The sequence below is a fragment of the Rhinatrema bivittatum genome, chromosome 5, assembly GCF_901001135.1.
Source record: "Rhinatrema bivittatum chromosome 5, aRhiBiv1.1, whole genome shotgun sequence".
Taxonomy (NCBI): domain Eukaryota; kingdom Metazoa; phylum Chordata; class Amphibia; order Gymnophiona; family Rhinatrematidae; genus Rhinatrema; species Rhinatrema bivittatum.
Genome location: NC_042619.1, coordinates 215,219,121 through 215,235,519, shown reverse-complemented (window position 1 = coordinate 215,235,519; position 16,399 = coordinate 215,219,121). Strand labels below are relative to the sequence as shown.

General features: G+C 43.8%; 1 protein-coding gene across 1 annotated transcript in view; it reads left to right on the top strand.

The window, feature by feature from the left end:
• USP9X (ubiquitin specific peptidase 9 X-linked) overlaps positions 1 to 16,399 on the top strand; it is a 723,495-nt gene that overhangs the window by 373,526 nt on the left and 333,570 nt on the right. The window contains 1 exon segment of the mRNA XM_029603145.1: positions 10,883 to 11,123. Within this exon segment, the coding sequence (XP_029459005.1) occupies positions 10,883 to 11,123 (241 nt within the window).

Here is a 16,399-nt window from a genome sequence, read left to right as displayed (position 1 = left end):
CATCACACTATATATACTCCTGCAGTGACATCAGCCTGCCAATTTTCTCCGTCTCCAGCAGATGGTGGACGTGCATTTCCTTACTGGGGATTGCTTCAAAATTTAGAGGAGAATTAATTGGAGATTTGAGTTGCCCTGCTCTCCTGCGTTGATACCTAATGGTTCCTCCCGCAGTTGAGAATTCCTGAGGTGGTTCCTGTGGTCCGCTAGCATGGACTTAGCTGAATGGCAGCAGGTGCAGGAAGCCGAGTGAGGCAGTGATGGTATATGCCCTCTCTCCCCGCAGCCGGAGACCATCTCTGTACTCAGCAGGGAAGGCTGAGCTCAAGTAGGAGACTGTGGAGGAGTTGTAGGACTTCCTCCAGTCTCTGTGCTCGGTGATCCATTCCGACATTCGTTCCCACTCCTGTGAGAGGGTTAGGAGAACTGGGCAGCCTGGCGGGTTGAGCAGCCCAGGTGGGCTAGGCCCTGCTGTTAGGCTTCTTTCAGTGCACCACATGGTAGGCCGCAGTGACATTTTCATGTGCTTTTTTTTCTAAATTTTCAGCTGCCCTCTACAGGACCGTCAGTGCGTGCAAGTGCATCCGAATTGTGCGCCCAGTTTCTTTTGGGCACGCTGTCTAAAATAAAATATAAATAAAAAATAAAATATGTGCACATTCTGGCACATATCAGTTGTGTGCCCAGGTTTGCCGTGGTGGCTGTGTGCTTAGTTTTGTGACGCAGAGCCTTGGGATGCTTACATTTTGTGTGCCTTAAACTTTTTTAGTGGGAACTCAGTTGAATGCAAATCTTCAGTCATCTGTTAAGAGTACTGACAGACTAATGGCAGCAATGGATAAGAAACCTAAGCGTCTTTCTCTCTGTGCTTCCTGTCATATTTGGGCATTTCAGCCTGGAGTGCCTTCTAACTTGTGCCAGCGCTGCTTAGAGGCTCAGGGAGCACTATCTTCATCTAGTTTTACTAAGCCTGATTTTTCCCAGCCTGATGATGGCCTGGTTAAGGATGTGTTGGAAGGGACGCCTGATCTTGGAACTCCCTTGACCAGTTCCTTTGCAGGGGTGGCAGCTCAGTGGGCGCTGCACAAGTGCCTCTTTGTTTTGGCATGGATCCTTCTGCCTTTTTCTTGGGTAGAATTTTTTCAAGGATTGGGTATGTTGCGGTTCTTTCATAGAGTTGAACTGCCAGCCCTGATTTCCCAGACATTGAAGATGCTGGGAGTCCCTGGGTAAGATTCCATGTTTGAGCTGAAGAAAAATCCCATTTTAGTTTCTTTGCATAAAGCCTCTTGTTTTTTCCCTGTTATGGAGGCCATTCAAGAATTGACTGATCTTGAGTGGGATGCTCCAGAGGCAAATTTTAAAGGGGGTTGAACCTTGGAAGGCCTGTTCCCCCTGGATCCAGTGGTGAGAGCGCGTCTGTGTTTTCCAAAAGTGGATGTGCTTGTCTGTGCCATCTCTAAACAGACAACTGTCACTGGAGGGAGGAGCAGCCTTGAAGGATGTGCATGATAGGAGGATTGAGGCCATCTTTAAACAAGTATTTGAAGCAGTGGCAATGACGTTAGATAGCTTCCTGTTGTTCCCTGGTGGCTCGCTCTTGTTTGCTTCTTTCTCAGGAGGTTGATGATTCTGGGGAGAATTTCAGGGCAGTTAAGGAACCCACTGCCACCTTCTTAGCAGATATGGGCTTCGATTTGGTTCATGCTTCGGTAATAGCAGCCAGACTTCAGTTATGGCTGAGAACTTGGTCGGCTGATGCGACTTCCAAAGCTAATCTTACAAAATTGCCTTTTAAAGATTCGCTCTTGTTTGGGAGTGAGTTGGAGAAGCTGGCCAGTAAGTGAGGTGAGTCCCTGGTTCCCCGGTTGCTGGAGGGGATGATAAGCAGTTGCCGAACCCCTTTTGTATAAGGGGGTCATCTCAGGGGTTCCAAGCGGTTTCATCCCTACAGAGGGACAACTTTTCAGAGGATTCGGCTTTTTGGCAGATTCTAGTCTTTTCGCCCCAGACAACACAAGCAAGGCGTAGGCTCATGTAGTGGAACTTCCCGAGCCTCCCAGTGAAGGTTTGCTGACCCACCCCTGAGAACAGGAAATAGGGGGGCGCCTCTCTCTCTTTTATCAGAGTTGGGTCTGAGATCACATCAGATCAGTGGGTCCTGGAAGTGATACGAAAAGGATTTGCGCTGGAATTTGTGTTCCTCGGGACGTGTTCATAGTGTCTCCCTGCCACTCTCTGCAGAAGAAGCAGGCAGTGGAATGTACAGTGGTTCCAATATCCATGTCTGAAGAAAATATGGGTCGATATTCCATTTATTTCATTATGCCCAAGGAGGGGGAGGGCTCCTTTCGTCCCATCCTGGATCTCAAAGGGGTCAACTGCCATTTGCAGGTGACTCATTTTCGCATAAAAACATTGCACTCTGTGATAATAGCTATGGAGTTGGAGGAATATCTGTCCAAGGTGTACCTCCATATTCCCATCCAATTGGAGCACCAACATTTTTTGTGTTTCACGGTGTTGGGATGGCATTATCAGTTTGAGGTGCTGCCTTTTGGTCTGGCCATTGCTTCCAGAAATGTTTCCAAAGTTATGTTGGTGGTGGCTACAGAGTTGAGAGTGGATGGGATCCTAGTACACCTGTATTTGGATGACTGGTTGAGTGAGGCCAAGTCTCTGGAACAGAACCGCCTGGTGACCTGCAAGGTGATCTGCCTGTTGCAGGAGCTCGGTTGGGTGGTAAACCTAGCCAAGAGCAATCTTCAGCCATCTCAGTTGTTAGATTATCTGGGTGTTTGGTTTGCCACGAAGCAGGGCAAAGATTTCCTGCCAGAAGCTTGTATTCAGAAGTTCATGTCACAGTTGTATCTTTTGATGAACACTATACGCCCAACAGTGTGATCCTTTCTACAGAAGAAGCTGATGGTGGCAACCTTGGAAGTAGTGCCATGGGCGAGGGCGCATATGCGCACTCTTCAGTGCTCCCTGCTGTCTTGTTGGAACCCGTAGTCTTAGGACTATTCGATTTGGCTCCACTTGCCAGTGGAAGTCTGCTCTCACCTCTAATGGTGGTCGCAACTGGATTATCTGAGAGAGTGAGTTTTCCTGACATCTCTCGATTGGTTGGTACTCACGACATATGCGAACTGCCAGGGTTTGGCAGCTTACTATCAGGAACTAATGGTGCAAGGGCGCTGGAATATATGAGTCTCCCTGGAACATCAGTCGGCTAGAAGCCCGGGCGGTCCAGTTGGTGTGCAGCAGCAGGCTGCAGAGTCAAGCGGTCTGAGTAATGTCAGACAATGCAACAAAGGTGGCTTACATCAAACAGTAGGGAGGAACCAAGAGCCAGCAAGTGTCACAGGAGATACAACAACTTATGTAATGGGCGAAAATCCATCTTCAGGAGATTTCTGCTTCACACATTGCAGGAAAAGACAATGTAAGAACAGACTTTCTCAGCAGGGAGAGTCTGGACCCAGGAGAATGGGTATTGTCATGGAAGGCATTTCAGCTGATAGTGAATCGCTGGAGCCTTCCGTTTTTAGACCTGCTGGCGACTTCTCGCAGTGCAAAAGTTCCTCGATCTTTCAGTCGCAGGATGCCCTTGCGCAGGTTTGACTAGAGGACAAGCTGCTGTATGCCTTTTCCCTGTGGCCCATGTTGGGCAGAATAGTTCGGAGGGTCGAAGGCCACAGGGGGGGATGGTGCTCTTGGTGGCACCGGATTGACGCAGGAGACCATGGTATGCAGATCTGCGAAGACTCCTGGTGGACTCCTCTCTCCATCTTCTGACACTCAGGAATCTGTTGCAGCAGAGATCTGTCCTTCACAAAGATCCAACTTGATTTTTTCTTATGGTACGGCCTTGAGAGGGCTCGCTTGTTGAAGCATGGATATTCTACTGTGGTGATTGCCACCTTGCCTCAAGCACGAAAGTTTTCCACTTCCTTAGCTTATGTGTGGGTTTGGTGAGTGTTTGAGGCTTGGTGTGAAGATGGAGGAGTGCTTCCTCGTTCAGTTAGGATCCTGCTCATTTTGGAATTTTTGCTGACTGGGTTGAATAAAGGATTGGCCCTTAATTCCTTGAAGCTCTTGCTTGTTTCAGGGGCCAGGTGACTGGTGAATCCTTATAATCTCATCCTGATGTGGCCCATTTCTTGAGGGGAGTAAAACATCTTCATCTTCCCTTGTGGTCACTGGTTCCTTTGTGGAGCCTTAATCTAGTGTTGGATTTTTTGGCGGGCCCTACATTTCGACCTCTGCATAGCTTTTCATTGCAGTTACTGACCTTGAAAACGGTGTTTCTGGTGGCGATATGTTATGTGCGTCGCATTTCCAAGCTGCAGGCCTTGTCTTGCTGGGAGCTGTTCCTTCGGTGGACTCCAGGAGTGATACAGCTGCGTGTACTGTTCCTTCTCTCTTGCCTAAAGTGGTCTCAGATTTTCACTTGGATCAGTCCATTTCCTTGTCTCTGGATAAGGAAAGAGATGTGAAGGAATATCGCCTGTTGCATCCCTTGGATGTCGAAGCATGTCGTGAGGTATCTGGATATTTCTAAACTTTTCCGAAAGAAGGATCGCCTGTTTATCCTTCATGGTGGAGGTAAACAGGGCGAGCCGACTTAGCGGGCTTCAATAGCTCGCTGGATTAAGGAGGCAGTGACGGCCACATACGTGGACCCTGAAAAGCCATTGCCTACTCAGGGTAGGGCTTATTCTACTAGGGCTCAGGCAGTGTCATGGGCCGAGGTTAGATTGTTGTCTGCCGTCGACATTTGCTGGGCTGTGACTTGGTCCTCCTTACACACTTTCTCCAGGTATTATCGTCTGGATGCGAAGGCCCAGGAGGACGCAGCCTTTGGATGTGCAGTTTTGTCTGGGCCGCGGGCTGCCCCTCACCCTGTTCGGGAGTAGCTTGGGTATGCCCCACTGGTCCTGAATCCATCCGTTTAGATGCTAGAAAAAGAGAAATTTCTACTTACCTGATAATTTCCTTTTTCTTAATATAGATGGATGGATTTAGCCTCCAACCCTTGCCTGCCGAATGATTGTTATGGTTGTCCTGTGTGGCTATGTGTTCCAGGGGATTACTGGTTAGTGTTCATACGTTCTTTACCTGAGTTCAGTGTTTCCTGTTGGTTGAGTGCAGAAATGTTTATCTGTTTTTAATCGGTTTTGCTAGTCTGTCCACAGTTGGCTTTTGAAGAGAATACTGGCAGGCTGATTTCACTGCAGGAGTATATGTACTGTGACATCAGTTTGCTCTGTCTCCATCTGGTGGTACTGATGCATAACCAACTGATCCTGAATCCATCTGTCAGGTAAGTAGTAATTTCTCATTAATAAGCAGTTGGTCTAGTATATTAATGAGGGCCAAGCACAGCTTTTTAGTGGAAGATTTTCCTTTTTTTTTTTTTTTGTTTAAAAAATGAAAATTTCATCTTGGCCTAGATGAGCACACAGTCTCATCTAGGCCAAGATGAGACTGTGTGCTCATCTTGGCCTAGAGGAAGCTTAAAGATAAGTGATGTTCAGGCCATGTTTGAGTTTTTTGTTTCAGGTCAGGCCAGAGGTGAAAACCTTTGGGGCCTTATCAAATGAAGTATATAACTTTGTTTTTCTGTATTGTCTGCATTTTCCAGTCTTAAAATTTAAAGTCCTTGCTGTTCTTCCATGTTTGGTTCAGAGAAAATGGCTCTTGGCCTTACTCAGATTTGTGGCATGTTGCACTTATATGCCTTTTAAAATTTGTTCCCTTTTTGGCCTTGTTTTGTCTCAAGTTTGTGTTTGCAATTTGTTTTTTCTTCTCTTGCTTCCTCTGATCCCCTCAACAGAATTTTTCTGTCCTAAAGAAAAAAAAATATGGAGAAATCAAAAACCAAAAAGCCTACTATGATCAGGTTTAAGGCCTGCGTTTGTGGGTGCTGAATATCCATCAAACACCCATTCTCTCTGCTCCGCCACCTGGACTTGGATCATAACACTGGCAACTGTTAGAGTTGTGGTCAGCTGTCCCCGAGGGCCCAATAGTATCACACCTGGAAGATGGAGACCATGTAGAAGGTGTTATTGAATAACACCCTGAAGCCACAGTGCAAAGTCCGGCAACAGAGCCTGCTTCTCCTCATTTGATTTATATTCTGCCTTTCATTCACTTCAAAATGGATTACATTCAAGCACTGTAGATTATTTCCCTGTTCCTAAAGGGATCACATTCTAAGTTTGAATCTGAGGTAGTGGAGAGAAGTGACATGCCCAAGGTCACAAAAGCGGCATTGGTGTTTGAACTCTGGCTTCCCTGGTTTGCAGCTTGCTGCTTTAACCACTAAGCTGCTACTCCAGTCATGGAGTGAGGCCCCTCCTCAGTTTCTCAGTGCCATAAGAAGCCAAGGTGTGATTCAACTTCCTCTCTCTCTCAAGTCAGGAAAGGCTCCCTTCCCTGTGGCACAGCACGTCTGGATCCACTACAGGTGAGGAGTTCAGTGAGGCATAGGCAGAGAGAAGAGTTGTCTACATGGTGTAAAGGTCATTTCTCCTGGCGCTGAAGAAACCAGTGTTGTCTGTGCAGGGTTTTATGGGCACAGACTCTTCCTTGATGCCAAGATGAGAGGTAGTTTCCTTGCTGTTGGTGCCTTTATTCTCACACCTATTGTTACAAACGAGACTGAAGGGAGACCCCTGTGACTACAGGGTTTATGGCATGCTGGGCATGCTCAGTGTGCCAGTCAAAAGCTCTAGAAACTTTGACAAATGTTTTCCGTGATTGGGCTCCGTCTGCTGACGTCACCCACATGTAAGGACTACATTCTGCTGTCCTGGGAGAGCACTTGTTACAGGTAAGTAACTCTGCTTTCTCCACGCTCCTCACATTCTCACGTGCTCACATCCTGTCCCAGCATTCCTCCTTCCTCACATCTGTCAGCACTCTTTAAAAGAAACACATGTAACTCTACCCCCTCCCCCCAAGCTATACAAACCTTGTGCAACATGAACACGTTTCCTCCATCTGAAGAGAATAGAATAAAGCATAAGCATTATCAAGTTAAGTGTAAAACATTGATAAGACAGGGGAAGAGAGAATTTGATATGAAGTTGGCTGTAGAGGCAAAAACTCATAATAAAAACTTTAAAAAAAATATATCCGAAGCAAGAAACCTGTTAGGGAGTCGGTTGGACCGTTAGATGACCAAGGGGTTAAAAAGGCTTTTAGGGAAGATAAGCCATTGCAAAAGACTAAATGAATGTTTTGCTTCCGTGTTTACTAATGAGGATGTTGGGGAGATACCAGTTCCAGAGATGGTTTTCCAGGGTGATGAGTCAGACAAACTGAACCAAATCATTGTGAACCTAGAAGATGTAGTTGGCCAGGTTGGCAAACTAAAGAGTAGCAAATCACCTGGACCGGATGGTATGCATCCTAGGGTACTGAAGGAACTAAAAAATGAAATTTCTGATCTATTAGTTAAAATTTGTAAACTTTCATTAAAATCATCCATTGTACCTGAAGGCTGGAGGGTGGCCAGTGTAACCCCAATATTTAAAAAGGGCTCAAGGGGCAATCTGGGAAACTATAGACCAGTGAATCTGACTTCAGTGCCGGGAAAAAATAGTGGAAACTATTCTAAAGATCAAAATCGTAGAGCATATAGAAAGACATGGTTAAATGGAACACAGTCAACATGGATTTACCCAAGGGAAGTCTTGCCTAACAAATTTGCTTCATTTTATTGAAGGGGTTAATAAACATGTGGATAAAGGTGAACCGGTAGATGTAGTGTATTTGGATTTTCAGAAGGCGTTTGACAAAGTCCCTCATGAGACTTCTAAGGAAACTAAAAAGTCATGGGATAGGAGGTGATGCCTTTCATGGATTACAAACTGGTTAAAAGGCTGGAAACAGAGAGTAGGATTAAATGGTCAGTTTTCTCAGTGGAAAAGGGTAAACAGTGGGGAGTGCCTCAGGGATCTGAACTTTGACCGGTGCTTTTCAATATATTTGTAAATGATCTGGAAAGGAATACGACGAGTGAGGTTATCAAATTTGCGGATGATACAAAATTATTCAGAGTAGTTAAATCACAAGCGGATTGTGATACATTACAGGAAGACCTTGCGAGACTGGAAGACTGGCCATCCAAATGGCAGATGAAATTTAATGTGGACAAGTGCAAGGTGTTGTATATAGGGAAAAATAACCCTTGCTGTAGTTACACGATGTTAGGTTCCATATTAGGAGATACCAGCCAGGAAAAAGATCTAGGCATCGTAGTGCATAATACTTTAAAATCATCGACTTAGTGTGCTGCAGCAGTCAAAAAAGCAAACAGAATGTTAGGAACTATTAGGAAGAAATGGTTAATAAAATGGAAAATGTCATAATGCCTCTCTATCGCTCCATGGTGAGACCGCACCTTGAATACTGTGTACAATTCTGGTCGCCGCCTTTCAAAAAAGATATAGTTGTGATGGAGAAGGTACAAAGAAGGGCAACCAAAATGATGGGCTGGAACAGCTCCCCTATAAGGAAAGGCTGAAGAGGTTAGGGCTGTTCAGCTTGGAGAAGAGACGACTAAGGGGGGATATGATAGAGGTCTTTAAAATTATGAGAGGTCTTTAACGAGTAGATGTGAATTGGTTATTTACACTTTCGGATAATAGAAGGTCTAGGCATTCCATGAAGTTAGCAAGTAGCACATTTAAGACTTATTGGAGAAAATTCTTTTTCATTCAATGCACAATTAAGCTCTGAAATTTGTTGCCAGAGGACGGGGTTAGTGTAGCTAGTTTAAAAAAGGTTTGGATTAGTTCTTGGAGGAGAGGTCCATTAACTGCTATTAATAAAGTTGACTTACGGAATAGCCACTGCTATTAATTGCATCAGTAGCATGGGATCTTCTTGGTTTTTGGGTACTTGCCAGGTTCTTGTGGCCTGGTTTGGCCTCTGTTGGAAACAGGATGCTGGGCTTGATGGACCCTTGGTCTGACCCAGCATGGCAATTTTATGTTGTTATGAACAGTAATGGAATTTAAAAGTAATTTAATAAACAGTTGTTCCTTAGTGACTAGAAGATGGAAATAAAGAACCGGGGTATCCTGTGGTACCTTTTGGTGAAACATTTTACATGTTGAATGAACATGATGTCCGAAGAGGATAGGTTTGAGCTCTCCATGTTTCATGACCTTTTCAGGAATAGAGCCCAATTCTCTCCCTTCTTTGGCCTACTTTTATGATTTCGGATAGTTTTCCCCTTGTCAATTAAAAAACAAAAAAACCAAAGCCTAACAAAAAATAATTGTTCATATGTTAGTTTTGTCTCCATTTTTTTTAATTGAAGAAGGTCCTTAGCTAAGGCATCCACTTATGTGATTGATGAATGCACTTGCCTTCAGAGAACAAAGTTGCCCACTTATAACAAGTGTGTTCTGATGACAGCAGTTTATCTTTGGGAGGTATTCTCTCTTCCATAAAGCTTGACTAGATGGGAACTGAGCTGTGAATTCACAGCAGCATAGGTGTAGAAAAGATCTTTTTTTTTTTTTTTTTTTAACTGAGCAGCTTGAATGCTCTTGTGACCCGCTTGTGTGACTGAACTGGTTTCTTCAGGGAACACCTATTAAAAATAAATCATTGCTTTCTACTATGGGATCTTGACAGTTTTGATTATGATGTTGATACCATTCTAAATGCCTTGAATGGTGCCTGATTCTACAGTATTTTACATGAACAGTACTGCTTTTCCAGTTTTGCTTTACTAAATGGCAAATACTTTAGATTTTCATTATGCCACAGAAGCAGCTCAAAGGTGAGCATTAACCTATAGAAAAATGTTTTGTGAAGTGAGCATTAATACAGCATAAATGTATTTTGTTTGTTTTATTTTATTTGGAGCTATAGATAATTGTGCTTTCCAATCAGACTGCTTTCAAAATAGTAACATAGTAAATGACTGGAGATAAAGATCAAAATGACTTATCCAGTCCTCCCTGTTGAGATTAATCTATGTTGGGTAGATGCATACAAATTCCCATACACAATCCAACACGAACTCCTGTTCATCTGATGCTGATGTCAGCATAGCTCTAGGTTATAAACCACAAGAAGAGTACAAGCTCCTGGAGGAAAAGTCTGTTAACCATTACTAAGGTAGAGTTGCAGAAATCCATTGGTTATACTTGGGATTAGCAGCTTGGAATCTGTTTACCCCTTGGGATCCAGCCAGGTACCTGTGACCTGGATTGGCCACTGTTGGAAACTGGATACTGGGCTTGATGGACATTTGGTCTGACCCAGTATGGCAAGTCTTATGTTCTTATGTTGGCAAGCTTACAGGGATTTGGAGGAGCTAGTGAGCAGGAATGCAGAGTTGCAGAAAGATTTAGAGATTTTCCATGGCACTAGTTCCACACCTAGAGCATGCTTTCTAGAATCTAGCAGTGCTAGATCTGTGAAGAAAATGCCTTTTAGCTTACTTTCCAAGTAAAGAAGGCTTATGAGATCATTTCTGTGTGACATGAATCCCTCCCCTTCTGAATCACTTCTGTCAGGTAGACTGTTTCTGGTTTCAGTTCACCACACTGCTACACAGGTGACCTGGGTTTAGGTAATATGACTTTGACAGAATTTCAGTGCCTCTCAGAAATGTAGAGAGAGAACACACTTGCTGGGAAAGCGTGTTATTCATGAATGATGATGAAGATGGTTGCTCCTTTTGGTATTTTAAGAAGCATTGAAAGTTTGATCTCAGAGGGAGTTAACTCCATATATTTGTCCAGTGGTGAGAGCTGAACTGCTAAAGGTGGGTTTCCTGGGTATGTATAAAGATGGAAGAAGGAAAATATGACAATCTAGGGTATATTTTATTTTTATTTTTTTGCAGAGCTTTTCGTGGTAAGCACATCACGTTGGTGGTTCGTTTTCCAAATCAAGGTCGTCAGGTAGAAGACTTGGATATATGGTCTCACACAAATGACACAATTGGCTCTGTACGGCGATGTATTCTCAATAGAATTAAAGCCAATAGTGCACATACAAAAGTTGAATTATTCATTGGTGGAGAGTTAGTAGATCCTGCAGATGACAGAAAGTTAATTGGACAATTAAATCTCAAAGATAAAACGGTAAGTACTAGTCTCAGACATTTGCTTTTGGTATATAGTATTCTTTCTAGTCACCACTTCAAAAAAGTGAAATAGAACATTACTTAAATGATCAGAAAATAATTGAGCTGAAATTGCATGGGGTTCATGTGGTGGAAACATGTAACCCCTTTCCAAAAAAGATCTATGTGGTCCCCACAGCCTCTAGAGCAGTGGTCCCCAAACCTGTCCTGGAGGGCCACCAGCCAGTCAGGTTTTTGGGATATCCTCAATGAATATGCATGAGAGAAAATTTGCATGTTATGGAGGCAGTGCATGCAAATTTTCTCTCATGCATATTCATTGAGGATATCCCAAAAACCCGACTGGCTGGTGGCCCTCCAGGACAGGTTTGTGGACCACTGCTCTAGAGAGAACAGTACCCTTTTTTTCCCTGCTTTTTCTCTTGCATTTTGCATGTTGTATAAATAGCTTCAGTATTTTTCCAGTGATATCTATTTACCTACCTACCACAGGGGAGTATGCAGTTTTCATCTCAAGAGCTACCCATCTGGACTAGCTTGGCTTTGTTTCTTTTTTGCTGTCATATATGTTTCTAACATAGCATAGTAAATGAGTGTTCAAGGTCAATTTGGCCCATACAGTCTGCTCATTTGTCTTACCCTCTGATACTCTAATACTATAGGTAGATGTACATCTAATTTCCCAGACTTTAATCCAATGCCAGCTTTCCCCAGTCCGATATCACTAATAAACTAGTGAATAGAACTAGTCTCAGTATTGAGACCTTGAATACCCACCTGATCGCTCTGCCTTCACCAGAATGAGCTTCACTTGCTACCACTCTGTATCCTGCTGCTCAACCTGTTCCTCACTCTATGTACAATTTTCTGGTCGCATCGGCCCAGCTTGCTTACTTGTCTTCTACGTGGAGAATGACAAAAGCCTTACTGAAGTCCAGGCAATGTTTACTGAACTTCCCTGATCCATCGCTTTTGTTACCTTATTAAAGAATTCTATCAGGTTTGTTTGATAGGAACTTCTCTTTGTGAAGCCATATTTGGTGTTCTGTAATCTACTTGTTTCAAGGTGCTACTCTTTCTTTTTCTTTAGTATTATTTGCTTAGTTTTGCTCACTAGTGGGCATATAGTTCATCTTTGTCACTACATATGTGTAGCAGAACTACATCTGCTTTCCTCCAGTCCCTTGGAACCTCTCTCACCTTGGACAAATTGAACAGTTATGAGTGCCATGGCTTTCACATTCTTGGCTCTTCTAGCATCTTGGGATATACACCATCTAGTCCCCTGGCCTTATCCACACACTCTTGCTTATGTCCAAGTGCCACCACCTCTCTAGCTTAATAATCTGTTTCTTCCATTTTGTCCTGCTACATAAGTCCAGAGAGTCCTTACCCAGGTGGTTTATGCCTTCAAGGTAAGATCCTTCAAAGAAGCCTGAGACCAGTGCTTTTAAGACCAGATTGAGGTCCCATTGAGGTACCAAGGATCTGAAAGGACACAATCACTAAGAAAATGAATCGTGTCCAGGTAGGCTGCTACTGAAGCCCCCTGAATTTTGCCTCTAACAAACAATAGCCGCAACTTGAACCTTCAGATAATTCAAGGCCGAGCCCTTCTCCAATCCTGATTGAAGGAAGGCAAAAATACAGGAAGGAGCAGATCACCATAAAGAAATTGACCTAGTCTTATAGAAGGCCTTGAAAACATGCCAAATGCCAATATAAGCCACAGAAGTAGATTTTCGCGCTTTCAACAAAGTGGAAATTATTGAAGAAAAGTAATTTCTCTTCCTTAAGCGAAACATTTCAAGAGCCAAGTAGTAAGAGAGAATGGAGAAGCATCGTCCATGATCAGATCCTGCACCCAGCAGTTCCCGCGTCTCCAAAAGCCAAAGAGACAAGCTAATCCAAAGTATTATCAGATTTACATACCATGGCCCTTGGGGTCAGTCCAAAGCCACTAGAATCACGAGAATGCTCTCGACTTCGATCCTGCACAGAACTCTGCTTATCAGAGGCCATGGAGGGCAGACACAGAAAAGGTCCTTCTTTTGGCCAAAGTTGAACCAAAGGTCTATGCCCCCTGAGGCAAACTCTCTATAACAACTAAAGAAGCAGCAAACCTTGACATTCTTGAGATTAGCCATCAGATTCATGTGGGGAAATTCCCACCTGCAAACCACTGAAAAGCATCTGTGCTGAGCTCCAACTCTCATGAATCCAGAAGATTTCTGTTCAGATAGTCTGCCTGTACATTTTCTTGGCCCACAATATAGGCTGCCAATAAGAGCTCCAGATTCTCCTCTGCCCAAGGAAAGAGCAGATATGTCTTTATGTGTTTTATATACCGTCATTCCATGTGAGAATCACTAATTCATAATGGTGTGCAGGTTTGACATTCATAAATAATGAAAACTTGAGGTAAGCATATGTACAGGAAGGAGGTTGGGGAAACATTTAGAGACAGGGTTAAAAGAAAGTTTTATTTAGGAAAGATATAGCTGGCAATAGAAGGGCAAAGGGTAGGGGGAATTGTTCAGGACAGTTCTGGTTATCAGACTTATGACAAACTGGAGTTTATCAGACTCATGGTGAACTAGAGTTTTCTGTCAGACAGGCATTTGTGAATAGCCAAGGTTTTAACTCGCTTTTAAATTTTTTAATGTCTTATTGCTCGCAGATCTTCTGACATGGAGTTCCATAGTGTTGGGCCAGTGACTGAAATTGCTCTTTCTTTTGTTTGTGTTAGATAAGAATTTCTTATGGTTGGGATTTCAAGGAGGCCTTTATTTTGTGATCTGAGCGTTCGTGGTAGAATATGTGGTTTAAATGTTATTCCCATCAGATCGTTGTACTGGTAAATGTTATTGAATATTATTGTAAGTATTTTGTAGATTATTCTTGATTCTCCCTGACTTTGTAGATTATTCTTGATACTCCCCGACTTCTGGTTTCACCTTGTCTGTTCACGTAAGCCACTGCTGAAGCATTGTCCAACAACACTCTGAATGCTTTTCCATTGATCAAAGGAAGAAAATGATAGAAAGTCAAATGAATTGTTCTGGTTTCCAGATGATTGATGGAGCAGAATGCCTCCTTGGGAGACCAGAGCCCCTGGATCACCTGCCCCCGGCAATGTGTACCCCAATGAGACAAACTTGCATCCGTTGTGACCAGAATCCAGGTCAGTGACACCAGACTGAACTCACATCAGGTTCTGAGAAAGCATTCACCAAAGAGGACTGTCTTTTACTGACATTAGCAACAGCAGACCAACCCTCATAATCCTGGGATTGAGGCAAGCACCAATATAGCAGGGAAAAACTGCAGAGGTCTGATGTGAGTCTAAGATCAGGGCACCAAAGCCAGGGCAGCCACCATGGAACCTAGAAGCTGAAGATAATCCCAGTCCCTTGGGCTCACCAGCACACTAAATCTCCACACTTGTGGAACTAGGTTGTTCATTCTTTCCGTAGTCAGGTATGCACATCCCAACTCTGTGCTGAAGTACATCCCTAGGAACTCCAGAGACTGAGAAGAGAATAAGATTGCTTTTGGAGAAACTGATTACCCATCCAAATCTTCTGAAATTTGGACCACTCTCCTGGATGCCTAAACATCTTCTTGATAAGAATTTGTTCTGATCAGCCACTCATCTTTGTAGGGATGAACTAGAACGTGTTCTCACCACAAGAAGGCCACTATCACCACCATCACCTTGGTGAAAGTCCATGGCTCTGTTGCCAGTCGGGCAATGCCCGGAACTGAAAATGCTCCTGCAGAATGCAAAAACAGATATACCTCTGATTTTCTTGCCTAATGGGAATACAAAGGTATGTCTTTGACAGGTCTAGGAGACGAGGAATTTTCCCTGATACATTGCCATAAGCACAGAAAGAAGAGTATCCATCCTGAACGGAAAGGTTTTGATTGAGAATAGGTTGGAAAGAGCTGTCTTTCTTGGAAACCACAAAACAAAATGAATAGCAGCCAAGATCTCTCTCCTGTATGGGAACTGGAACCACTGCCTTCAAGAGTTGAAGCTGCACCATGTACCACTTTCTGATTAGTGACTGAAGCACAGTAAGAAACCACAAAGGGGTCAGGAATGGAAATACGAAGCTCGAGCGTATAACCCAGATGGACCACATCCAGTACCCCCTGAACTGAGGTCATCTGGGTCCACTCCTTGTAAAACTGCTGCAAGTGACTGCCCACAGGTAAAACCAGTGTGTGGATCTGTCAAGATTCATTGTGAAAATTGAACAGCTCCTAAGGAAGGAGCCGAATCTGACCTTAGCTTTCAAAATTCAAAAAGACTGACTCTCTTGGAACCCTGCAAGACCTTAAAGGAATAAGAGGAGGATTGCCTATCCTCCCTATAGTGCCTAGAATCTCAAAGCTGGCCTCGACCATGATTAGAGCAGAAGAAAGATCATGGCTTATCCTCCGGTAGTCTGTAGGGCTTAGGATCACCCAAATTGTTGATTACCTGGTCCATATCTTCCCCAAAAAGGAAGTTGACCAGGAGTTTGCAGACCAGTTGCGAAGATCTGGAAGATACCCAAAGATCATACATTGCTTCAGCCAAAAAGGTTGCCAAGGATTCCATTTGAGCCGCATCTTCCCTCTCCAGCAGTTTTTGAATCCAGTGCAAGAACACACAGACAACAAATCTACTACAAATCGAAAACTGGACTGCTAGAGCTGCTGCAGTAAACATATGTTTCAGTGTGAGTTCAGTCCTGGGGATCCTTTAGAGAAGTGCTACCCTCAGCGGGAATCATAATGCATCCAGTGACCAAGACATCAACTCAAAGCATCTGAAATAAGCGGTGGACACTTCTGGCAATAAAAGGTATAACCTAAGAAGATTCTTTACCCCCTGAGACCACTTTCAGAAGATGTTCAGCTAAAGCCATGTCCTCAACCTCAGAATGGAGTGTAAAAGCCCTGGTGAATCTGCAGTGGGGAGGATTTCTTTAAAAAAAATAAATAAATTGGGGGAAGTTCAGTCTGTCTCTTTCAGCTGTGCTGTGTTCTGGAGAGAAGCCTTCAACCCCTTTTTTTCCTGCTGACTTGTTGCTTTAAGCCTAAATTAAAAAAAGAAAAAAAAAAAAACAAAAGCCTGGGGAGTCGGGCAGCGGTTTGGAGCTTTTCTGGAGAAGCCCTGTCCACAGCCTCCCTGGCCGTGGTGTAAGGGTGTTGTGCTAGGGTGGGGGGCCCTGGTCCAGCTTGTGTTCCACTACAGTGTTGAGAGTTTTCAGGGCAGCA